Source organism: Armigeres subalbatus, chromosome 3 (assembly GCF_024139115.2).
Source record: "Armigeres subalbatus isolate Guangzhou_Male chromosome 3, GZ_Asu_2, whole genome shotgun sequence".
Lineage (NCBI taxonomy): Eukaryota > Metazoa > Arthropoda > Insecta > Diptera > Culicidae > Armigeres > Armigeres subalbatus.
In genome coordinates, this window is record NC_085141.1 from 311995260 (window position 1) to 312020419 (window position 25160).

At 39.9% G+C, this 25160-nt stretch overlaps 1 protein-coding gene, 1 long non-coding RNA gene and 1 other non-coding gene across 3 annotated transcripts; 1 reads left to right on the forward strand and 2 right to left on the reverse strand.

Moving 5' to 3' along the window:
* Window positions 1–167: 167 nt before the first annotated feature.
* LOC134225284 (uncharacterized) lies at window positions 168–6352 on the forward strand. Its single transcript, XR_009983214.1, has 4 exons — window positions 168–291; window positions 614–818; window positions 5159–5780; window positions 6230–6352. It is a non-coding gene; the product is annotated as an uncharacterized LOC134225284 (long non-coding RNA).
* LOC134225283 (facilitated trehalose transporter Tret1-like) lies at window positions 5801–24620 on the reverse strand. Its single transcript, XM_062705233.1, has 6 exons — window positions 23855–24620; window positions 7431–7926; window positions 7188–7362; window positions 6793–7134; window positions 6542–6728; window positions 5801–6479 (listed from the first exon to the last, which is right to left on the reverse strand). Exons 1-6 carry the CDS (start codon window positions 23900–23902, stop codon window positions 6219–6221), a joined length of 1509 nt encoding a protein of 502 aa, XP_062561217.1. The 5' UTR covers window positions 23903–24620; the 3' UTR covers window positions 5801–6218.
* On the reverse strand, window positions 17017–17091 carry Trnat-agu (transfer RNA threonine (anticodon AGU)). The gene has a single exon. It is a non-coding gene; the product is annotated as a tRNA-Thr (tRNA).
* Window positions 24621–25160: the final 540 nt, after the last annotated feature.

Here is a 25160-nt window from a genome sequence, read left to right on the forward strand (position 1 = left end):
ATTTTGGGTGTGCGCTTGGAAAATCTCGAGACGATTGGTCGCGTTGTTTTGGCCTGGTGATGAATATTTGGTGCGATTTGTAGACGAATGTCAATAGTAGTGATTTGATATTCGGCGGTGGAGTTGTAACTTATCTGAAAGGTTGATTGTCAGAATTTTCTGGAAACACATTAGTAATATTTCAGTTCGATCGTTCCTATGATGATTATTCAGAAAAAAATATAGTTAAATAATCCATGGAAATATGCACAGCAATGTCTGCACTGCATACATAATTTAACTAACAGCAAAGTGAGTGATCTCAATTGGGATTTTACCACAGACAAACAGACATAACACTCGTCAAATTTCCATCGTTCACTGATTTACTGGTCAATTCAAATAATCATTAGTTGGCCAATCGATCACTCGCGGCGCGCAGATCGGATTTGCTCTAGTTTGACGTTTGCTCACTACCGCCATCTGGTTCGTGATTTGCCCAACTAACTGAAATCTACAGATGTCGTTAGTGTTTAAACGACTAGAAATTCGATGAGTGAATGTTCAATGTGTTATGTCTGTTTGTCTATGATTTTACTATTTTAGTGAAACCTTCAATTGACATTTTTTCTAGACTATCAAATATGGCGAGGAGAGGTGGAGCTACGGCAAGCTGGAAATGGCCGATTTGCCATTCACTCGGGCAATTAGTCACAGAAAACAAACCAGCAGCTGCAGCAGGCAACATAACGTCGATGACAGACAAATCTTGTCCGAACTGTTTTCTTCCCCAAAGTTGTCGTACAGTAATTTCACAGCATATGATTGATTTTTACTAGGTATAATACATTTCATAATAACAATTTCAATTATTCAATCAATCAGCACATGTTTGTAGTTTATAGCTACATATAATAAGTGTCATATTTTAGATATGGTACGGATCGCCTGGCATGAGACTCTCGCATTAATAACTGTGTGCGTCGATTCGAAAATCTCCGCCGGTGAATTTTTATTCTTTTTTCTCGACATCAATTCATTGGCACAGCAGAGTGATTGATTAACACTCTTTAGTTCTCGATGATAAACAATGTGGGCTTGCTTGACTGTGGATATAAACAGTAAAGCAAATGTGACGATTTGGAAAATTAAGCATCCCAAAGATATTCAATTTGCAAAAAAAGAGCTAACCGCGGTGGAGGTTGGTACTCAGATTATGATTGCTTTTCCGCAAACGTGCCCTTTAAGTGGTCTTGTTGTGAGGGGTTATCACGCCTATCTAGAGAGTAGGAGGTTGAGAGTCCCATCAAACATCGGAAGCTAATCCAGCTTTCCACGCTCGGTAATGGCGGCTTGTCGGTGTGTAAAAATCAATCAGTCACTGTACTTTCTGACACTAGCTGGAGGAAAACTCACTGGCGAAAAGGCCTTTTTTCCCTTCCCCTCACCCAGGAACGCCAGTGAGCTTTCCTCCAGCTAGTGTCAAACAGTACAGTGACCGATTGATTTTTACACAGCGACAAGCCGCCATTACCGAGCGTGGAAAGCTGGATAGAGCACTTATTCAACCAAAAATATCTTTCTTCAGCTAGTAAACTAGCTTATTCAGCTAAAATTGTTTGTTGGGGTTCGAGTCTCCCATGACACGTGGATTCTTTTTCGCATATTTCATATCAATTTGTTCATCTCGAAACATGTGCTGTGCATATGCACAGCCAACATATTTAACAAAAAAAAACTGATCGAGCGTCTGTTCAGCAAGGAGGTGCGGCTCCAACATCGTCTGTTCTGGCATCCAGCGGCTGAGTATGAAACGATATTTTCCAGAAGCGATATCTATAATGGCAACCCCATCCCGGTGGAAAGCAAACCTTGGTCCAATAACATTATTATTATTTATTCAGACTAAGGCCGAAGTCGAAGTATATAAGAGTCTTCGGCTCAGTCCATGACTACCTTCCACCTGATCGATCCACCTTGTTCGCTGCGCACCTCGCCTTCTTGTGCCCGTCGGATCGTTGTCGAGAGCCATTTTAACCGGGTTACTGTCCGACATTCTGGCTACGTGCACGGCCCACCGCAGTCGTCCGATTTTCGCCGTGTGAACGATGGATAGCTCTCCTAACCACTGACGGAGCCAACTATTGTTATTTGGTGGGGCACCGCTTGGTGCAAGAATAATAACCGTTTAGAACAATGGTGTGATTGCATCGTATGGTGCCCCACCTCTGTCTCCGCCAGTGCTCCCAACAGCTGATGCAACTCGTGGTTCATTGGCCTCCTCCACGTACCGTCCGCCATCTGCACCCCACCATAGATGGTACGCAGCACTTTCCTTTCGAAAACTCCAAGTGCGCGTTGATCCTCCACGAGCATCGTCCAGGTCTCGTTTTCGTAGAAGACTACCGGTCTAATGAGCGTTTTGTAGATTGTCAGTACGGCGGCAAACTCTATTCGATCGGAGCGTCTTGCGGAGTCCAAAGTACGTACGATTTCCAGCCACTATGCGTCTCCGAATTTCTCTGCTGGTATCATTTTCGGCAGTCACCAGTGAGCCCAAGTACACAAATTCTTCTACCACCTCGATTTCGTCACCACCGATGCAAACTCGCGGTGGGTGGCTCACATTGTCTTCTCTTGAACCTCTTCCTATCATGTACTTCGTCTTCGACGTGTTGATGACTAGTCCGATCCGCTTAGCTTCCCTCTTCAGGTTCCCTCTGCGGGTTTCGAAGGGACTCGAGAATGCCCCTGAAACTCTAACTACGCATATCACCCGATCCATCATCGCTTTGATCAACAAGTTTATCCGGAAATCCGTGTCCGTGCATTAGCTGCCATAGTCTCGATCGATTATATCATATGCGGCTTTGAAGTCGATGAATACATGATGTGTGGGCACTTTGTATTCGCTGCATTTCTGCAGTACTTGGCGAATGGCGAACACCTGGTCCGTGGTGGAGCGTTCGCCCATAAAAGCCGCCTGGTACTGCCCCACGAACTCCCTTGCAATTGGTGCTAGTCGGCGGCATAAAATTTGGGAGAGTAACTTGTAGGCGGCGTTCAGCAATGTGATTGCGCGGTAGTTGCTACAATCCAGCTCATCGCCCCTTTTGTAGATGGGAGCTTCGGCCCGGGCTACGATTTCAAATTATAAAATGCACCGTTCTCTTGTTTTACGGCCGATTTGCATGAAATTTGGAGGAAAGGTGCACGTTTGGACCTCCAAAATCCGATTACAGATGTTCCGGGAACCTTGTTTCCCCAGGGAAGTGGTCACCTTTTGATTGATTCTGAAACCCAGCTTGCGACACATCAAACTTCATGATTTTGCAACGCAAATACAATAGAAGACATTTGCAGAACATATGAGCGCATTGGTCAATTCCGGGGGTTCCCTGGAAAGCTGGTGCCCTCAGGGAAGTGGTCCTCCTTTGGAATGCCTTATGACCTGATGACTCAACAATTCAGATTCCTTAGAGACAACATCTCCACGCTTCTGAAAATCGTAATTAACGGCTAACAGCAAGGATTTGGAATTGGAATCCACCCAGGAATCCACCAGTTTGGGATCAATGGCCAGTCACAGCATGCATTAAGATCTGAAAATATTTTAAATCATAATAAAATCCATAATATTCTATGTAAATGAAAAACCAACCTTTTGAACCAAACTCTGCTATCCGGATGATACCGGAACTGACATCGAATCAGACGCTCGATCAGACGTGTTTGAAAATCTCTTTGCTTTTTCTAAAATCCAGATTTCTGTGACACCCCACGATTGGCACGTCAATCTTCCTGCAGCGGTCAACTGGGTGGTTCGCTGCGCCAACGAATCTCCCAGTGTGTTGACAAAATCTCATCAATAACTAGCGGCCGTAGAACAAGCGGCACCGAACACTCCACCGGTACCTTAGTGATGACTTTGCTACGGTTTCGTCGGTCATATAGATTTTTTGTTGATGCTATTGTCGAGCCATTGGTTGGAAAGGACCTGCCGTCTCGACTGATTCCGCTTGTATTTCCGGTCCGCTGGTAGGGATCCGGCGATTATTTATGTTCCGAGAAAACTGCTACAAATGGAGAATGTTTCGTTAAAATAGAGTGCAACAATTTCCGGAGAAATGTACTCACCGAAATTAACGCTGGGACTGTTTTCCTGCACAAATCTTCTAGGCAAATCAATTTAGGAAAGATTCAGAGTTTGTGTTTATTGAAACAGTGTGGTTCGGAGGTTCGAGAAATAAATACTATTGCAAACAAAACAAGATCATTTTTTCACCCATATATGAGTAAAATTCAATTACCTATATTTAGGTAAACTCGCTTTACTGATAATATCAGTAAATTTTACCGATTTTATCCATAAAATTTACCCATAATATAGGTAATGCGAATAATACCTAAATATCGGGTACTTATTCAAAAGGACGTATGTGATTTTGTAAACAAAGATTCAAACGTCGATTTGTCCAATCTGATGGCACTCTCACGCAAACCAACACCACCAACAGGTAGCCGAAGGCTTCTCCTACCTGTCTGTGGTGATGGTTTGCGTGGGAGTGCTATCAGATTGGACATATCGACGTTTGAATCTTTGTTTACAAAATCACATACGTCCTTTTGAATAAGTACCCGAGAAATATGGGTGAACCAAGTACCTATAAATAGGTAAACTGAATTAAGCGTGTAGGGCACTGCACGGAAACATCTCTTTCTCTTTCGTTCCTAATAAATTTTGACGTTTACTGGCCTTGTTGTTTTCTAATTTCTTTGCAGCGAGAAAGAGACAAAGCAATCCGTGCAGTGCCCTATATAGCTACCAATTCAGTCCATTATTGTCTCTTTTTGATTTGTAGAAGCAAACTATCAAAATCTGTACGGATAATTTGCAGACACCCTGTACACACATGTGGAAGCATTTGGTTTGGGAAATAGATTGTGAGTGCTTCGACCATGCGTCCGATTAGGGCATCTCGGGCTCATCCAGTAGCCGCTATGTAGCGATGCCCGTTTAGTTGATTAAAAGCACCAGTCTAGCGTACTGAGGGCCGTGGGTTCGAGTCCCATCGAAGGAAAGTTTTTACCTCCAATATATTTTTCAAATCAGTGTTATTTGTTATTCATAAACCTTGACGTTTTTATTCGATCCCATTTTTCTTGTCCTTTTCGACAGGTTTAGTCATCAACGTCAACAAGACCAAATCCACCTGTCAGAAGACGAGTTAAAGTACTATTCCATTTAGTTCCACCACCTATTGTAATATTTACAGTTACGTATTTTGACCTCAACAGTAAGGCGTCTTCAGTGTCTCGTACTCGACTCGACAAGGACATTCCACTAAAAGAACTGAAATAATTTTCTCAACAAAAATCGATGGATGTGAACACGGTGACCTGGTTCTGGTATTCAATCTGGTCAATCAGTGAAGAATGTTGAAAACATCCAATATCTTGGTAGCCAAATGGCGTCAGACTACAGTACCAATGACTTGTGCCTGGTGGCCTCACAATTGGATCTTAGCAACCGATAGGCCGATAGCAACTGAAATTCGGGAATGGAAGTGGGGCTGGGTCGGCGGAAACGAAATCTTTAAACAAGCACTAGACTGGAGCCCAGGTGGACATCGCAGCAGAGATAGACTCAGAGGTTCATGGCGGCGCAGCCTCAATAAATAAATAAAAGAAGTCGACCAAAATCTCACTTGGCAACATTGAAGGCGATAGTTGGACATTGCTCACGATGGTAATCTTTCAAGTCGGCCTTTTGGACCACTCGTGGTGTACAGGACCCATAAGTAAGTAGAAGAAGAACAAAGGATAACAAGAGAGTACTATTACACTATACGTTACCGCGAACGCTGATCCACTAAGAAGGTTTTGCCCCCCTATGAACAACACATTTGGCATTGATTGAATATGTTATATTAGGGGCAGTCAACTTAAGAAATTATTGGGTTATGTGCACTTCCAGTGCTGTGTGACAGAATCTATGTAGATCAAACAGAAAGATCTTTAGATGCGAGCTGAAAAATTAAATCTCTGAAACGTCTCTAAAACTAACCTTCAATATTTGAGCTTTAAACTCTGGCAACAATTTCAAATCTAAACATACTTTGAAGTTTTTTATTATTCACTCTAATATAAGTGACATTTGATAAAAAAAATCCGAAAAACAATATGTACTCGTATTTTTTAAATATTTTTTATGGCTTTATTTTCAATAAATAATCATTTTAAAACCTAGTGTCTCCTTTTTTGCCGTCACTGCATGGAGTTATGTCATCTTCACTACTCATGGCGGCATTGTCATGACCATGCTTCACGCCGGTTTCCACGTTCTCACTCTTCGATGTCAGCGAACTCCGCTTCTCAAACAACTTGTGTATGGTTTCCAGATCTCGTCCTTTCGTTTCGGGAACGATAGTTATCACAAATATCACCCCAACGGCGCACAGGATACTGTACATCCAGAAAGTCCCGGATGTCGATATGGCCTACGATTGGTGAAGAAAAAAATAGTTTGGGTTGTCTTGATTTCAATTTTTAAATATCTTACATCTTCCAGAGGATGGTATGTTTTGATGACAACGAACATCACTGCCAGATTGAATGAGCCAGCCAGGGAACTCAACAAGCTTCTTTGTGCTGTTGGAAATAATTCACCCATCAAGAGGAATGGAATGCAGCCGAATCCAATGGAGAATCCGATCATAAATACTATGAGACTTGCCACTGGGAGGTATCTGGTGAAAAAAATGTATTTTTTCTCTCGTTCAACTATTTAAATTGATTCATTCTCTATATTACCCGAAATTAGTATTGCCGATCGAATTGAGATGAAAAGCTGCGCCCATCGATGCCATGGCGATCGACATGATCACACCGGATGTGATCAACAGTGGCTTCCGCCCAGCTCGGTCCACCACAAAAAGCGCCGATAAATTACTGAGAACCTGCACTGCTCCAACGATGATTGTTGCCAAATGGCCATCCAGTGAGCTTCCTGCCGATCGAAAGATCTCCACCGTGAAGAAGATTACTGCGTCGATACCACTAAGCTGCTGAATCGAGAGCAATGCCAATCCGATGGCCAAGGGAAGCAGGACTTCACGTCGTAAGAGAGCTTCCTTGGAGAAGGGTTTTTCTTTTCTGAAATAAAAAAAATGTTAAAAAATGGTTGAGAAGCATGTTTTAAATAATACTTCTCCAATGAAGTACCGTTGCCCACTGCCTTTTGGATGTCATGAGCTCGCGGGTCGAAGGTGAAACCTTGTAGATGCAGCCACTTGGCAGAATTATGAGCTTTTTCGTATCGCTTCTTCGTTTTCAACCATACTGGAGACTGCGGAAAGCTTATTACCGCCACGAAAAGAAACACTGCAATATGACTTCGTTAATTTGGGTGTACTCTGTCCTTATAAATGAAAGTTAAATCTAATACTCACCTGCCACTCCGCAACAGATCCAAGCCAGTGTTCGCCATTCGACGTACTTGCCGAACACGTATGTTATCAATATTCCGACAGACATCGAAAGCGAAGGCAATGATCCAATAACTCCCCGAATCCGGGGGTCGCTACACTCGCTCACGTAGATTTGCGCCGAGGGAAGGGTCAGCCCAGCACCGAATCCTGACAGCATTCGGGCAACCAGCAGCACCTTCCAGTCGTCAGCCGTTGCTATCAGCACCCACGCCGCGACCCAAACCGGCGACGTCAGCATCACGGTGTACTTGCGGCCTATTTTGTGCATCAACGGGAACGCCACCAAGCTGCCGAAAAGTGCCCCGAAGGGTGGAATGGAGCTGACCCACGAGGCGATGTTTTTGCTCGGCAGCAGCCCGGGGTTGATGTCATTCATGGACGGTACCGCGGGGGCGGAGTAACCTCGAACGAGGCCGATGCAAAAGTAGGACAGCGAAACGGACAATGAGAGCAATGTCTGCGAAGAATTAGATAAAATTAGTGTTGGCTGTAAATTACTGGTAATAGAGATAATAATTTATTGGATGGTTGTGACAAATTATGGTTATTTGTGTTTTTTTATGGTGCCAAATGACCTCGATTTGGAGTTTGTGACATTTTCATCATTTCAATGTAATCCAGTTTTGTGCTAATCATATACGGGGTTTCTAGTTGCTAGTCTTGCGTGGCGTCAAATTGAATATTCGAAGGCGACGACTTCTATTTTAATCCGAAATGTTTAGAGTTAGACACCCTTGAGATTGTCGCACAGGACACGTATGATACAATATGTACTTGTTACGGTTGGTATTTTGACTTATAAAATGTGCTAAAACGCATGCCAAATTACAAAGGAAAGATAGAAAAAAATCTTGAAACAATCACCAATAGTGTTTATGCCTTTCTCGTAGTCGTTATAAAACAATAACAAGATAGTTTGTTTCTTAATCTTGGATCTATCCATGTTTCACATTCTACTAATACATTTCCTTCTATTATAACTTTAAATTTCAAAACTCTCGTGGCATTATTATTATTATTTATTCTATTATTCATGCTAATTTGAGCGAGAATCCATGGCGCATTCAGCTCGCCCAGAAGAGTTTTGGCCTTAAATGTGGCTCTCAAATCGTTCTGTATCTTCTGCAGTGTATCCATACCTCACAGACGGCACCGGCTTACCATAAGATGGCAGATCGTTCCAAAGAAGAAATCTAAGTGCGTACTTTATGAACTTTAATTGAATTTTTACAATTCTTTCGATCCAGACGCTATGAACAGGACTCCATACCACAACTGTTGTTTCGAGTATAGGCCGAGCTACACTAAAGTAGAGTGACCTCAAACAGTAAGGATCACGGAACTCCGGAGAAATCCGGAAGATAAACCCTAAATTCCGATTGGCTTTATTGATTACGTGGCTGTCATGTCCTGAAGTCCTCGATCGTCGCAGGGTTATCACTGATAACTTCCAGGATGTGGATTTTTGCTGATCGCATCACTGCCTCCCATAGACCTCCAAAATGGGGAGCAGCAGGAGGACTAAAGTGCCATTGAATGCCATCCTGAGCACTGTCTTGGCTGGTCCTGTCCTGGTGATGCTTACTGCGAAGTAGGTTGAACAGCTGCTGCAATTGATTTCTTGCAAAAACGAAGTTTGTGCCATTGTTTGAATACACATCATAACAATAGCCTCTCCTTCCAATGAACCTTCGGAATGCCCCTGGATGAAACGGTTGATCGAAAGGTCGGATATTAATTCCAGGTGAACCGTATTTGTGCACAAGCAAACGAAGAGTGCAACATAGCCTTTCACTGCGGTTCTCCTTGGTCCTGGACGGATATGGACGGGGCCGAAATAATGGACGCCGCTCTTGAAAAATGGCCTTGCGACTGTGACACTTGCCACAGGCGGCTCTCCCCTGAATTGCTGCACCGCGGTTGGCAGTACTTCTGCCGGATTGTTAGCAATAGGAATTGAGGCCAGGGTTGTAAATTTTCGGCAGCACTGGATGAAGGTGATGTTTTTTTTATATCATGTTTTTATTTTCTTCCTGCTTTGAAATCAACCTCACATTCCTGGAGAGGCAGAAAAGTAAACAACGGAACTCACATCACCCACTGCGCCGCGAAGATGAAATTTACCACAGCAAAAGGTACACATTCACCAAGCAAATTGAAAAGATTCACCACGCGTTTAAATGGGCCACTCACAGTCTTACGGTAAGGCGCGAACTGAGCAGCCTGTCAGAGCGACTTGTGAGTGGCTGAATGCGAAATTGAACAATCGGTATTGGAAATGATTTTTCGGCTGCACCCAGTCGCACTCACCATGGCGGCGATGAAGGCGACTGCAGATTATACTGAGATCTGTTGGAATATCAGGTAGTGTGCGACGCTTCGCTGTAGATCGAAGATGGATAAGAAGCGGGCGCAGGTTAGTTGTAGTTGCTCTGTGGTATAGATTAAGGAAGTTTGTTATGGATTATTGTATATACCTATTGTTGAATAAAGAGAACTGCAGCTGCTGGCAGAAGTATCAGTCAGTAGCCTGCCGTGGTGTAGAGAGGGAACTCTAGTGGTTATTCTTTGTGAGGGGGTTCCCTTATCTGGCCAACAGGTTATGGGCCCAGGAACGATTCCCGTTCTCCATCTTAGTGGGATGTTATGGCCGTCGACGTTATCGCAGTGGGATCATGGATCGGCCGCATAAGTCGCGTGGCGCAGTGGGATCATGGATCGGCCGCATAAGTCGCGTGGCGCAGTGGGATCATGGATCAGCCACGTAAGTCTTGGGTAGCGGCGGACGGCATTCATCAGGAGGTTGGAACGTTCGGTAGGATGCTGGCTGGTCAGCGTCCAGGAGGAGCATCGGATCATTCAGGAGCTGGTCAACAGAGGGTGATGTGCAAACGTCGGATAGAGGCCATTTGTACGGGCAACGGATTGGGCCAGGAGGAATTGTTCGGCGAGAAGGAGCTCTGGACGGGAGGCTCGGTGTTAGAAGGAGCCAGGAGAGTTGCGAGGCGTGCACACTAAGGAGGAGTGTTGGAATATCAGGTAGTGTGCGACGCTTCGCTGTAGATCGAAGATGGATAAGAAGCGGGCGCCGGTTAGTTGTAGTTGCTCTGTGGTATAGATTAAGGAAGTTTGTTATGGATTATTGTATATACCTATTGTTGAATAAAGAGAACTGCAGCTGCTGGCAGAAGTATCAGTCAGTAGCCTGCCGTGGTGTAGAGAGGGAACTCTAGTGGTTATTCTTTGTGAGGGGGTTCCCTTGCTCCGACCAACAAGATCCATGTTGTTCACTGCATTGACTGTGAAATATTTCTACCCTGATTGAGCCCCTGCATGGAGCAGGCGTTGGTGATAATGTTGGATTAACATTCTGGTGAACAGATGGCGCGCAGGTAGGACCATGGGGCTTTTGGCGTTATCCGACTCCTGTGAGTGACCCAGTCTCCCACAGACTCGGATTATATTGTCCCTCGACAATTTCGGATTGAACCATCATAGTGATTAGCTCTTTGGTTTTGTTTACTTTAGAGGAAAATATTTCCATTCGCTCGAAAAATTGTCCTGCTGAAGTTCGCGTATAATGGTGATTTTGGCTGCACCTAACTCCTTCACCGTTAGGAAACCAGTCGGCTTTTGATCCTCCTTCCGCAGTATGCGAATCAGACGCTGCCAAATTGCTGTTCGCCTGGAACGACGGGAGCTTGGAAATGTACCAGCCCACAAAACCTTGGGGTTTCTGATTAGTACAATGTGCTGTTGAACAAAACTCTGCTTCAACGAAGAACACCTCCATTGGAACCTTGATCGACTCTAGGACTTTCATTCTCCCAGCAGCTTTGGGGGTAAAGGTTGATCCTAGCCTAGCCTAGTTTATCCTCATCTTCTTGAATCCATAGTAATTGCATAAACAGCTTCGCTAGCTAGATGACCGCTCCGATCAGACCAAATGGGTCGAATAATGAGGATATTATCGAGAGTACCTTCCGTGAGTGACAGATCCTCGTCAAAGTTTGGAATACCGACCTTAAAGGGGAATTTCATTCGATCGGTTCCCGTTAACCAATTCAAACCTAGGGTTTTCACGGATGGGTCGGGGTCTAGCGATACTTCTTCGGTATTGACAATCGAAAGGTTTTACTTCCTGCTCCTTAGAACAGCTGTGAAAACCACAATAAAATTTGTTATAATCCTCAACATTGATTAATCCATAATAGGAACGCATGGTTCCTTATTGGGCAAATCCCATTGTTATCTTATGGGATTGGCCAAATAAGGACCACTAGTGCGACAACTGGTGCAAAGGACGTCAAAAATTAAGCAAAATCAATTTTTACAATTATGCTTTGCTTATTTTGGAGGAGATCAAAGGTGTTATCGTATCATATGAATATCTGAACATGTTTTGTGGTGATTTGATTGGCCATATAAAGCACTAGTGCGACAACTGGTGCTATAGCCACGACTGGTACATCTAGCCTATTCTTAACGGCAAATGAGCAATTTTGTAGAGTTTAAACATAGCTAGTTGGTGGAGCTGCTTCTCAGATTATATTTTTCTTTTGAACTTGCATCAGGTTATCATAGGCTTGTTTTTGTAGCTTGTAACGATTGTGCGGTATTCATAACTCTCTTTCATCCTCCATCATTATCAATTTAAACCAAATTATGTAAATAAACCATCACTTTATTGTGCAAAAACGTCAAACCGTGTACCATTCATACATTTTGAATTACCAACATTCAAACTGCTAGCTAATATTACAGAGATACAATTTATACACAATGTTTGAGTGAATGGACTATACCAGTTCTAATCAGGTGTATATATTTTCAAGGGTTGGCCAAATTTTTCTCATAGGTAACAGAATACCCTCGATTCTATGTTTACACAACTGTGTGAAAAACACTCCAAAGTTTAACAAAGTTGCATTCATTTTGCACGATACGGAAAAAAACTTTTTTTTCTACAACGAGCTGTTTTTTTACACGGAGAGCGTAACTATGTAATGTGTATACTATTGAATAGGATAGAGTATACTATTGTCTGACGATTTTAAGGTCACTCCTGACGGAATCCAAGTTCCAAAGTGCTCGCGTTTTCGGGGGCACATCACTCGATTCAGAGGCGGCGCACAACTGTCATTTTTGTTGATTTAGCTTTGCTGCGTCGCAGCATGCGTGAAATAATATAAATGACAGTTGTGCGTTGCTTCCGTATCGAGTGGTGTGCCCCCGAAAACGCGAGCACTTTTAATCTTGGATTCCGTCAGGAGTGACCTTAAAGGATCAAATTTTAGGATACACGTTTCTGCACTCATAGATAAAGTATATAAATTGTAGATCGCTTAATCAATTAATTAAAAGATTACCAAGCAAAACTGTTTTATTCTCGGCGTAATTTACACCACCTGAAAGTGCTTGAGTACCTTAACAAGACTGTGATGTGTAAAAAGGATGCTTCGAATACAAGCCTTTTTCTCTTAAAATCTTTTCTATCCTTATATGAACATATTTCCAACCAACCATCCAAGATGTGGTTTGCTAAGAAGTAGACTACCGTGTTGAAGTACCAAAACAAATTTTCACTCTTCCGAATGGATGGAAACTAGCTAAAGCATTGCATTGGATTGTGCTTTACGACGTTCTTGAAACATCGTTCTTGCAGTTAGGACGTTACCCATATATGGAGGAACTGATGGGAATATATTTTGGTGGGACAATATTTTTGAACGAATCTGTGTCAAAAGGTCGAAGGTCAAAAGGTCGAAGGACAAAAGGTCGAAGGGTCAAAAGGTCGAAAGGACAAAAGGTCGAATATGTGTCATAACGTCCAAGGTCAAAAGGTCGAAGGATAAAAGGTCGAAAGAACAGAAAGACAAGGAATGAGATGGGAGTTGTGAGTAGTGACAAGTGAGATGCAAGATGAAAGTAGTGATCATGAATAAATGAGAAGTGAGAAGTTAAAAGTGAAAAGTGAGAAGTAAGAAGTGAGATGTAAATAAGAAGTGAAAAGGAAGAAAGAAGAAAGGAGGAAACATATATAGTAAGACAGAAAAATAGAGGAAAAAACAAAAAAACAAAAACAAGAGAAGACATAATGAAGCAAAACAAAAGAAAAAAGGAGGAAGCAAGTAACAGGAAAAGAGAAGAAAGATTGAAGAAAAGGAACAAAGGAGAGAGAAATAAGGAAGAAAGTTGGAAGGAAGAAGAAATAAGAAACAAAGAAGAGAGGAATAAGGAGGAAAGAAGAAAGAAAGAATGATGAAAGAAAGAAGAAAAGAAGAAAAAGAAAGTTGGAAGAAAAACAGGAAACAAGAAGGAAAAAGAGAAGAAAGATGAGCTTGAGCTTGAGCTTGATTGACTGCTCGTAGTTGCTACTCCATTATGACCAGATCAGCTGTTCTTGCACAGGGAACCAACAGATGTTTGCTTGGGACTAGCACACATCTTCAATGTACAAGTACTGGTGATCTCATTTGTTAGGTCATACTGGCGCCTGCCACGTCAGAATGCAAGTCAATGTAGGGAAGGGGGAGGAAATGATGATGCAATCACTTGCCCACTGCAAGCCGAATATACCTCTGCACTTGCCACGGAGTTCATGCGGAATTTGTTGGAATTTTTGGGTTAGGTTCGAGAGACAGAGGTCCACCTTGGTTAACGAGCTGCCAATGTGATAGATAGGAGAAAGCAACTGATGGAATTTCTAATTGGATGTAGGAAACGAGCTCTATAGTTCATTTCCAATTCTAGCAGATTACTGTTAAAATACTCAATGTTTTTTAAGGTATAGGAATAGTAATGGAAACGGTATGGAAGTCCATTTCCAGTTGTAGCGTGTCGGGTTTCTTTTTTTGAATAATTGAACACAATTGAATAATTCACTTTCATTCATATTTTTATTTATCTTTTTTTTCGAATTCTTTTCTATTTTAACACGCGCATCCGTCCACAACAACTATCGTCACAAAACTGAGCTGTCCAAGCAGACATACTCATTCATGTCTTTCACGAGCGGCATTCGTCGTTTTACGCTCAATAACATTACTCTCTCTCGCGTATTTCGCCACAATTCAATGATTCGATGGCACTCTAATAATTTGTCTAACAAATTCAACAAATAACGCTATGTATGATTTAATTAAATTCAAATGTTATTAATAATTGTTATTCAATTAGTAAACTATTCTTCTAAATACTATCCTATTGTTCAAATGTATTGATTTTATTATATTCTCAGTAATATTATACTATTTCCTACATAGCGATAGCTAGAACATGAGAAATATAGAGAAAGATACAAAGTAGGAGAATGGAACGGACCTGGGATTGAACCCACGACCTCCTGCGTATGAGGCAGAAGCAGTAGCCATATGACTACCAAACCCGTTAAGAAAAAAGAGAAGAAAGATGAAAGCAAAAAGAAAGTTGGAAGAAAAACAGGAAACATGAAGGAAGAAGAAAGAAAGGAGGGGGAAATAAGAAAGAAAGGGAGAAGGAAGAGAGAAGAAAGAAGGAATAAAGGAGGAAAAAAGAAGAAAGAAAGTAGGAAGAAAGAAGGAAAAAATTAGGAAAAAGAAGGAAGAAAGAAAGTGGAAAGAAGGAATAAAGACGGAAGAAAGAAAGAAGAAAAACGAAGGAAAGGTAGAAGAAAGAACGAAGGAAGAGAGTAGAAAGAAAGAAGAAAGGAAGGAAGAAAAAAGAAAAAAGGAAAATAGAAAGATGGAAAAAAGTAGGAAAAAATAAAGAGGAAAAAGGAAGAAAAGAAGAAGAAAAGAAGAAGAAAGGAAGAAGAAAGGAGAAAAGAAGGATGAAAGAAGGAAGAAAAAAGGAAGAGAGAAGCACAAAAGAAAGAATAAAGAAGGAAAAATGGAAGAAAGTGAAAAGAAAGAAGGAAGAAAAATAGGAAACAAAACGGAAGAAAAAAAGGGGGAGAGAGAAAGAAGAAAAAAAGAAGAAAAAAGGAAGAAAGAAGGAAGAAAGGAGGAAAAATAGGAAAAAAAGAAGAAAGCAAGTAGGAAGGAAGAATGAAAAAAGACGAAAGAAATAAGAAAGAAAAAAGGTGAAAGAAGGAAGAAAAATGAAGGATAGAAGAAAGCAAAAAGGAAAAAAGAAAGAAGTTAGAAACAAAGAAGGTGAAATATGGAAGAAAGAAAGAAGTAAGGAAGAAGAAAGGAGGAAAAAGAATTGAAGGAAGGAAACACATGAAGTAAGAAGGAAAAAAGAAGAAGGAAGAGAATAGAGGGAAATAGGAAGAAGTAATAAGAAAGAAGGAAGAAAAAAGAAAGACATTTTGGTCCTTTCGACCTTTTGACGCAATAAAAACCATTAAAAAAACTAAGCTTGGAAGAATTTCGAAGCAAACTTAAGTGCACTTGCCACGGAGTTCATGCGGAATTTGTTGGAATTTTTGGGTTAGGTTCGAGAGACCATTTTTCTTAGAAAATTAATATTTTTTTTTACATGGCAGTATTGCTGGATAGCGCAGACATAAATCACATATTTTCCCATCATTTTAAAGAGTAAGCCATAAAGTACATCATATCAAAAAATCAGAGAGGTGTTTTTCTTGTATCTCGAGTAACATCGGTTTGAATTTGTTGATTTTTGCCTTTCTCGCACTCTAAGGCTGTGAACCATTCCACCGATTCGTTTAACTTTTAGTTAAAATTTGACAGTTCGATGGTTATTTCGCCGTGGTTAAAAATAACCCTGCTCCGGAGCATGGTTAGATTTGACAGTTCGATAGTTAAACTTTGTTCGCGAAAAAATTGGCGCCAAATCCATTTCGTTCCAAATAACTATCAATCTGTCAAAACTCAAATGGGTCGGCTTCGGAGTAAAATTTTAACCACGATGGGAAAATAACCATCGGAGTGTCAAATTTTAACTAAAAGTTAAACGATTCGGTGGAATGGTTCACAGCCTAAGGTGTGTCGAAAATACTCTATGTTCATTCCGAAGATGATTTTATGATAGAACCCAAGAGACCCTTTGTGTGACATACCGAACGACTAAGCTCGAGAAGTTGAAGTGATGTCTGTGTGTGTATGGATGTGCATGTATGTATGTGCATGAAAAAACTCACTCTTCTTTTGGTAACTTATTTTTAACCTGTTCGCCGACACCAAGTTGTTTTCAACGGGGAAATCTTTTTTTTTATTTCTTTATTAAAGAGGTTTGCAGCCCTAGGCTGGCTCACCTCTGGAGAGGGAGAGAAAAAGTTTGAAAAAATACGGGGAATTCTGTGCCCATTTTTGTATCATTGAAAATAGATCTGTAGATATTGGACAATGGGCTCGAAAGTTATGGCCGAAATATTTTTTTCTCATAATGTATAATAATGTACTCCAATACCGCTTGTTTTTTCAAAATTGATTGTGTATGTTTACTATATAATAATAAATTCAGACAAAAATTATATAACAAATTATGAATTTGAAAACGCTTCACAAATTTCTCGAAGACGGTCTGAAAACTTATATGTGGGGATATGTATATTGTGTGGAAGAATTTGACTTGAAAAATGTATTGGAGGTAATAACTATTCCTTCGATGGGACTCGATCCCACGACCCTCAGTACACTAGACTGGTGCTTTTAACCAACTAAGCTACGAAGGATCTCCATTGGCCTTCGCAACTTAGCGGCTACTGAATGAGCCGAATTTTTTTAATGGGTTCACCCTAAGTTGAAATGAGAAAAATGCTCTAGTTCCGTCAATTTAAGAGCTACAGACGGCATTTTTTTAGCAAAATGATTGAAATTAACAGGGCTTTAACTTGTCAGAACAATATTTACCTTTATTTTTCTAGATCAAAAAAATAGTTTTTCTATTTCTTGAAAATAAGGACCACCCTAATTTTCATTAACACCCGAATCAGGTCCTTACTATTAGGAACAATTTCGTAGAACAAATTTGTTTTCTAACTCTGCTATTTAAGGCTCAAAACAGCTATTTCCACTTAATTTGGCTTTGTAGACCATTGCGCAACGTTCTCACACGTGGCAAGTTTGTCTCAAATGCCTCCGTCATGGCGTTACTCGATCAACAACATTTGGCATGATGGCCTGGTGTACAAACTACAACGCTACAATCTTCCAAGCTACGTGGTGAAAATCATCAACAACTATCTGTCGGCGAGGATATTCCGGGTCTCAATAAGCGGAGCGAGTTTCGAAGCGCACGATACCACCACAGGCGTCCCCTAAGGCAGTGGCCTCGGGTTCCTGTTATTCTGCCAGTTCACCTCCGACATGCCAGAACCTCCAGAAGGCGGCGGCGGTCTCTGTTAGCAGATGACACCTCTCTCGTTACAAGGGTAGAGTGATTAGAGCGCTAGTGGAAAACACCAACGAGGCCTGGATGTCCTGACAGAGTACCTCACCAGCTGCAAGATCTGTATCAATGCGGCGAAGACCCACGCAACCATCCTTTCCCACTCGAAATCCCCCAAACATGTTTCGCCTGAGTTTTTTTTATTCTTTATTCTTATGAATTTAGTCACTCCACCTGAGAATCGTAAAATCGTCCTTAATAGCATAACAGGTTATTCGGGTTATTCGGAATGACTATCTTGGCTTGATCCTCGATAGCGAGATTATGTTCAAGCTCTTGAAAAATAATCTTGGTGTCTACCGGAAAATATGGCAACCACTGGCGGGGCCAGCTATTGTTATTTGGTGGGGCACCACTTGGCGCAAGAACAATAGCCTATGAAAACAATAGTGTGATTGCATCGTGTGGTGGCCCACCTCTGTCTCCGCCAGTGATGGCAATCCGCCTGAAAGAGCAGTGCAGAAATTCGTTTGAAACTTTACCGGGCTTAAAATAAGTTTCTAAGGATGATCATGAACAATAAAGTAATTAATTTCTCGAATATTTTTTTGAGATCCTCAATGAAATTAAAAACTAGTACTTTTTGGAAAAGATGTTTAACGTTGATACACATAGTTAAGTTTGGCATTTAAGCAGTGTTGGTAAAAACTCAAAATCTCAAAACTCATGGATGATTCAAATCAAGCGGTGATTGAACATCTTTTCCAAAAAAGTAAAAATCTGACTTCCCTCACCAGTCATTAATCAAGAAAAATTAAAAATTAGGCTTCCGGTTTAAATTTCAAAATTGAAGCTTTCGTTTCTATAAAAAAAAGCTTTTTGAACCTAGTTATTTTCTAATCCAGAATAGAAATATGCATCAGAGTCTTCCATGAATTCGACCACAGATGGATTTGTATATTCTACCATGCTTTAGTCAAAAGTTTTTCAAAGGACAGCATTTTGCCTTGCTTTTAGGATTTCACTTTTTTAAAAATTCAGAGGACTTTCATGTTGAAATTAGGATAAACTGAATAGTGTTCATTACAAATGTACCATAAATCATAATAAAAATTTTGATTTAATATGAGAGAAAAAAAGACCAAGTCATGTGCGGCCCATATTGAAAGTACCTGCATAACTTCAATGGCTATTATCCCAGTATGTGAAATAACGGTATGGGACTGATATGCAATGCAATGATGGCAATGAACTTATTGCTAATAAAAATACGTTAATAAAGAACATAGGATACATAGGATTTTTCAGTGGAAATTCAGTAGAACAAATAATAATCACTGGCGGAGTTGAGCTGGGGCACGTGGTCCACCAAATCGAATATTGTCTCTGAAATTTTATTCTGTACGCCAAAGATTATGATGAGAGACCTGTTGTCACAAGAGACCGAGGAATCATCTGCATCTCCGTGAGCGCCACGGGAAGAACGAGCTGGTGAGTTAAAAAGGTAATTCATGGGAAGCCACCTTGGAAAGTAGCTAAATATTTATTGTAAACGAAGTTATTTTGAAAACACGCAAACGAAAACCGCGTTTCAAATCAATCCAACGCGAAATCAATGTGCTTCTTTCAATAAGCTTCTACAACACAAACGATCCTGCACTCTTCGATAAATCTGAAGGAATTATTGAAGAAATTTCCTAAGGAACCATCAAGGCAATCCACGAAAGAATTTTCAATGGAAAAACAAAAACCAATTTGAATTTTCATCTGAAATATCGGGATTGCAGTCGATCATACTTCTTAGAATCTTTTCAAGAATTCCCTGGGAATTTACTTCAGGAGATGTTTCCGAAATTTGTCCAGAAATTCCAGTATTCATTCATGAATTTATCTAAAATTTCGTTCAAGAAATTCTCCAGACATATTTTTCGTAAAAAATACCTCCAGGAATTAACTCGGTTAGTCATTCAGAAATAATTTCAGGAATTTCATAAAGATTTTTTTCCAGTAATTCTTTAAGAAATCCCTTCGGAAACTCTAGGTAGAAATTCTGGAAATTTCCTAAAAAATCATCCTGGATTTCTTTTGATTTTTTTGACATTCTTCCAGTAATTTAATTAGAAATTCCTTAGACATTTGGATATTCATTCAATAAAAAATTATCTCGACAATTACTTTAGAAATTCTTTTAGGATTTTTTTGGAAATTACTCTAAGAGTAATTGAAATTTAATGTTAGAAGCTTATTCGAAAAATTCCTTCAGATTTTCCTATTTCATCGTTTAATAATTTCTAGAAAAATTCTGGCAACAAAATTTCCGGACGAATGTCAAAAGGGATTCCTGGCATAATTTTCCTGCAGTGAAGAATTTTCCAAAAGAATGACTGAAGGATTTCCTAAAACATATCCCGAAGAAAATCCTAAAACAATTTACAAACAAGTTGTTAGATAAAACAATTTGTATTTCCAAAAAGATTTTTATAGGAATTCCTTAAAGAATTTCCAACGAAATATCTTAAAAAAATCCTAAGAAATTTGTGCAAATTTCCAAAGGAATTTCTGGATTTATCTCCGAAGTAATTTCCGGGGAATTTTCTGTAGAAATTCCGAAAAAATTCTTAGAGGAATGTCAAAAGAAATTCTTGTAATGAAGATTATAATAATAAAAAAAATGTCGGAAATTGCTTCAGGAGTTCTTTTAAAAATTCCGTTTACAATTCGTTCGGAAATCCATAAAGAAATTCTTGAAATTTTGTCCAACAATTGTGGGAAGAATTCCCGGAGAAAATTTCGTAGGAATTATTGGAGAAATTTCCGATGAAATGGAATTCCCGATGGTATCAAAAGGGATTCTTGTAGGAATTTCTGCAATCATTCTTGATTTTTTCTGGGAAATTGTTGAGGTTTTCTCTAAAGAATGATGTAAGATATTTACGAAAAAAATATGCCAAGTACATCCATAAAATTCTGCACAGTAGTAAAACTCGGTTTTGACTTTGGAATTGCTTGCTAGAGAACCCAAAATGTTACGATTACAGTCTACCCATTATCATTCTTCTTGGGACATTTTCAGGTATTCCAAAAATTGGAAGTTTTTGAAAAACATTCCAAAGAATTCCTAGCGACCTTTCTAATATATTACTAAATAACTTATAGACGATAAAATGCAATTATCATTTCGTAATATTTGAAACCATGATTTTTTAAAATGATTTATCGCTTCCCTGTTTAACCCTTCCAATTATAGTTCTTACTACTGTCGCCAAAATATAAATGAGCCAACTAAGGGTATGCGATAACACACTTTTTCCTAACGAAACGAAACGAAACGAAATTTAAAATGTCTATGTTGATTCGGATCGAAACGAAACGAAATATAGATTTCTTTCGAGACTTCGAAACGATACGAAATCCAGGTTCATTTAATTCGAAATTTTTCGAAACGAAACGAAATTTTGATTATTTTTTCCGCGGAATTTTTATTGAATTGGTTTTACATTATGTACGCAATTCTGATTTCACTTTCTCGGAGTCGAAAAACTGTTTTGCAACCAAGATAGTAATATTAACTGAACAGAAAATCTGTGATAAAACGCCATCTTCTCGCCGCATATCCCATTGGCGATAAGGCAATACCCCAGCATTTGTGCCGCTTTCATAGGAATTCATCGTTGAACGTGTGCTTCTGAATCTGATCAATTTTATATTAGTTTTATACTTATAAAAATACAGAAATTGTGGGATTTTTCATATACGGATTCAAATTTCGTTCAAAACCTTAGTTCACTTAAGAATTATGTAATTATGCTGAAGCATACTTCATATTGTCTTGTCAGCGTGGTTCTACAGTATTGACTTAGTCAAAATTTTAAAACGAATGCTTAGATTTATTTTTTTATTTAGTGGGATACTTAACTATGTATCCACATCTGCCAGGCGTATACGCAGATATAGAATTGATATTACTAGATCAACATTTGAAAAGGGTGTGTTTGCCAAAATTTATTTCTTCTTATTCCTCGTCTACATATATAGCATACATTTGCTCACAAGAAGAATCATGTGCATTTCACAGACCGATAGTCTTATATACAATCAGCACGACAAACTGAGCTATTGTGTGTGTGTCCTTGGCAGATGAGAACAGCTGTTAAGGTTACTGACCATTGGTCAATATGTGCTGAAAGCAATCATAAGTAAAGAATTTTCAGCAATTTTAATGATCTTTTAACCCGTTCTGGATTTTTTTTTGCAAATTTCATGCGTAGATCTAGAAATGCCCACAAATCTGCAATGTTCCTCACATATTGTGCAAATAGTTGAAGACGAGCTTAATAACGTTTCTTAACTGTACACGTCGTAGTTGCTAATCATGATTGGCCGAGAAACAGCAAATATGCATTTTTTTCTTCTTTTTCCAAAACGGCTGCGAAATTCGGTTGTGGGCACCGTTATTTTATTAACAAATCATTATACATCATTTTAGTTGCTCCCTAACTTATTTCAAATGACGTTTTCATGCCGTTTTTTATAATTATTTAGACATAATTGATTGAAATAAGGTACACAGTCTAGCTTTCCATTGGTATACAAATGTCGGCATGAGATCAACTAGGGCCAAAGTTATGAGTCAAAGACAAAAGGGTGCCAACAACCGAACCTCTTCCCCTATTCTTGGGATACAAAAAAGTTATTCTTATTGTATACTTGCTTCGAAGTTTCCAATTCGTGACCAATAATGATGCTGGTCACGTGCTTATAGTCAATTTAGTATTAGGAGACGAAAATTAGCGTAACACTCATCGTTTTAAGAGACCGAGGTATGCTCTGTATCTCCGTGAGCGCTACGGAAAAGGAATAGTTGATTAGTTTAGAAGGTAATTCATGTGAAACCCCTTGGTAAGCGACAAAATATTTATTGTAAACGAAGTTATTTTGAAAACAAGAAGATGAAAACTGTTTTTCCAATCAATCCAACGCAAGATCAATGTGCTTCGTTTAATAATCTTCTACAACACGATCGATTCCGCACTGAATCATTTTGTGCTCTTTGTTGCAGACATTAGTTTTTATCACTTCGCGTTCTCCCACACTAGCTGGCGTGATCAGCATCAACACGATCGATTGCACACTGGTTAAACAAATTTATTCTGCGCGAGGTAGATTTTTATCACTTCGCGTTCTCCCGGACTAGCTGCCGTCCCATGTCCAGCAGCAACACGATCGATTCCGCATTCATATTGTGCAAATAGTAAAAAAATATCACAAAATGTTAATCATGGAAACACTGAAGACGTTTTGTAGAAGAAAACTACTTACGTATTTGTCCCCTAAGAATGGGGTTAGTTAACCGTAGTAGAAAAAATTGTATAATCTAAAGTTTTGAAAACAACTTAACGATTTTGTTCAGCGGCGCAGCCAAAATTTTTTATAATATAAAGTATGGATTAGTTTAAATTCATTTCGAAATTCCGCAGAATTCCGTTAAATTTCGTTAGAAGCTAGTTTTTTCTAGCGAAATTTTTGTTATTTTACGAAACGAAACGAAATCAAGAAATCAGATTTCGCCATGCTCAAATTCCGCGGAATTTCGTTTCGAGCCACCTGAAACGAAATTTTTCGAAATACCGCATATGCTTAGAGCCAACTACGCCAAATATTCTGTGTCCCACCATATTCAGAACTCTGGCGCCGCCAGTGATAATAACTCTCTCTGCAGATATGTAGGCCTCTATGATCTAGTTGGATAGGTAATGCCAACAAGAAATGTAATTCTATTCAGTCTGCTTAGCTATTTATAAAAAAACTGAATAATAATCAATCGGAATTTCAGTTTTTATAATTACATAAATATTAATCTCTTCGAAATTGTTCTCGCTACCTCGAATACCAGGCACAAAACATTTGTCATCATTACAAATCACTTGAGATAGAGATGGATACACTGTAATGGAACCAATCAGCTGAGTTAAGTGCGGATCTAATTCCACCGCCGACACGCTCGATCTAAATGATCATCATTATCAACAATCGCCATTCAATTACTCCAAATTGTCGAGTCACCCTCATCGTCAACAAACATCAGAAAAAAATTGCTTTAACCGAACCTGTTTCACAGCACCCATCGTTTTGCTCAGCTCCGGTTTCGTAGCCATGGTTCAATCTCTCGACTCGCGCTACTATCCAAAAATCGCTTTTCGGTTGTGAATCTGTTTGCACTCAACTATTCAAATGTACACATTAGATCACTTCGGTCAATTTTCAGATGTTTGTTGCATTTTATGTTGGCTTCATGTCAGCTTCGAAACTATCCCCAAACCAAACTTCGATCGCTGGCGCGGTACACCTGGTTTTGGCAGCGATTTCCCAATTCCTCATTGATTGGATCCACCGCACAAAACTGCTTCAAACTCGTTATACGATTCTTTAGTAACTTTTGTCAAACTTAGTCGTGCGATAAATGCAAATTTGGTCACTATTCAAATTCGCAATTTATGTTGATGGCACATCTGGGAAGAGGTCGAATGGCTTCGGCGCCGGGCCGATTTACAGGTGGTTTTATGACGGGATTTCGTTACGGATCGAAGAAGTAGAAACCTGTTCGTTTCAGTTTTGTTTTGATTGATTCCTTTCTCCGATGATGGTGGCACCGCCCGGTACGAAGCGACGTTACTTTCGAACGCGCCTGTAAGTTATTGTGGACACAGGTAGCACGTGCTGTTCGCGGTAAGGCTTGCGCCAACGACTATAGTCATGTGAATTTCGAGCACGTACCGACGTTCGCGAAACGACCAAACACGCCCTGGCCCAACGATGTCGAAATCACTGGGAAGGTACGTTGTACCTCGACGGCTGTTGGATCGGAACTGCCGGGCTTCCAATGGATCAGGCGGCATTTGCTGGAAGCATCTTACCGCCACTCTTGATTGCCGGATTAATCGTCTACCGGCTGCAAAATGCGAATGTGACATGTGTATAGAGCATACTTTAGACCGGGCCATCATTTCAGTTTGTGTGGAGATTTGCGAATTTTAGATCATAACGCTTTGATTCCTCGGGCAGCAGATGATGTGCACAAAGTCGACGTTATGGATTTCTATCTTCATTACTGGAAAAAATATTCTGTTGAACACAAACGGATGCATGGATCCTATTCTTCATCCTAAATAAATTAAAAATAAACTCATTCTCTTATATGTGACACGACACAGACATAACCATTTTTGTTGAAACCTGCAGTTTTGTAAACTTATTCTGTTGGTCTAGGCGCTAACGATTTTGCCTTTAAAATAGAGGTCTTAGGTTTAAAACCTTAATTAATAATTTACGTAATTTATATTCATTTTTTGATGTGTGTGCATTTGGTAGATAAAGGCGTGCATAATACTTGACGGAGCCAGTAGGCTCTATTGA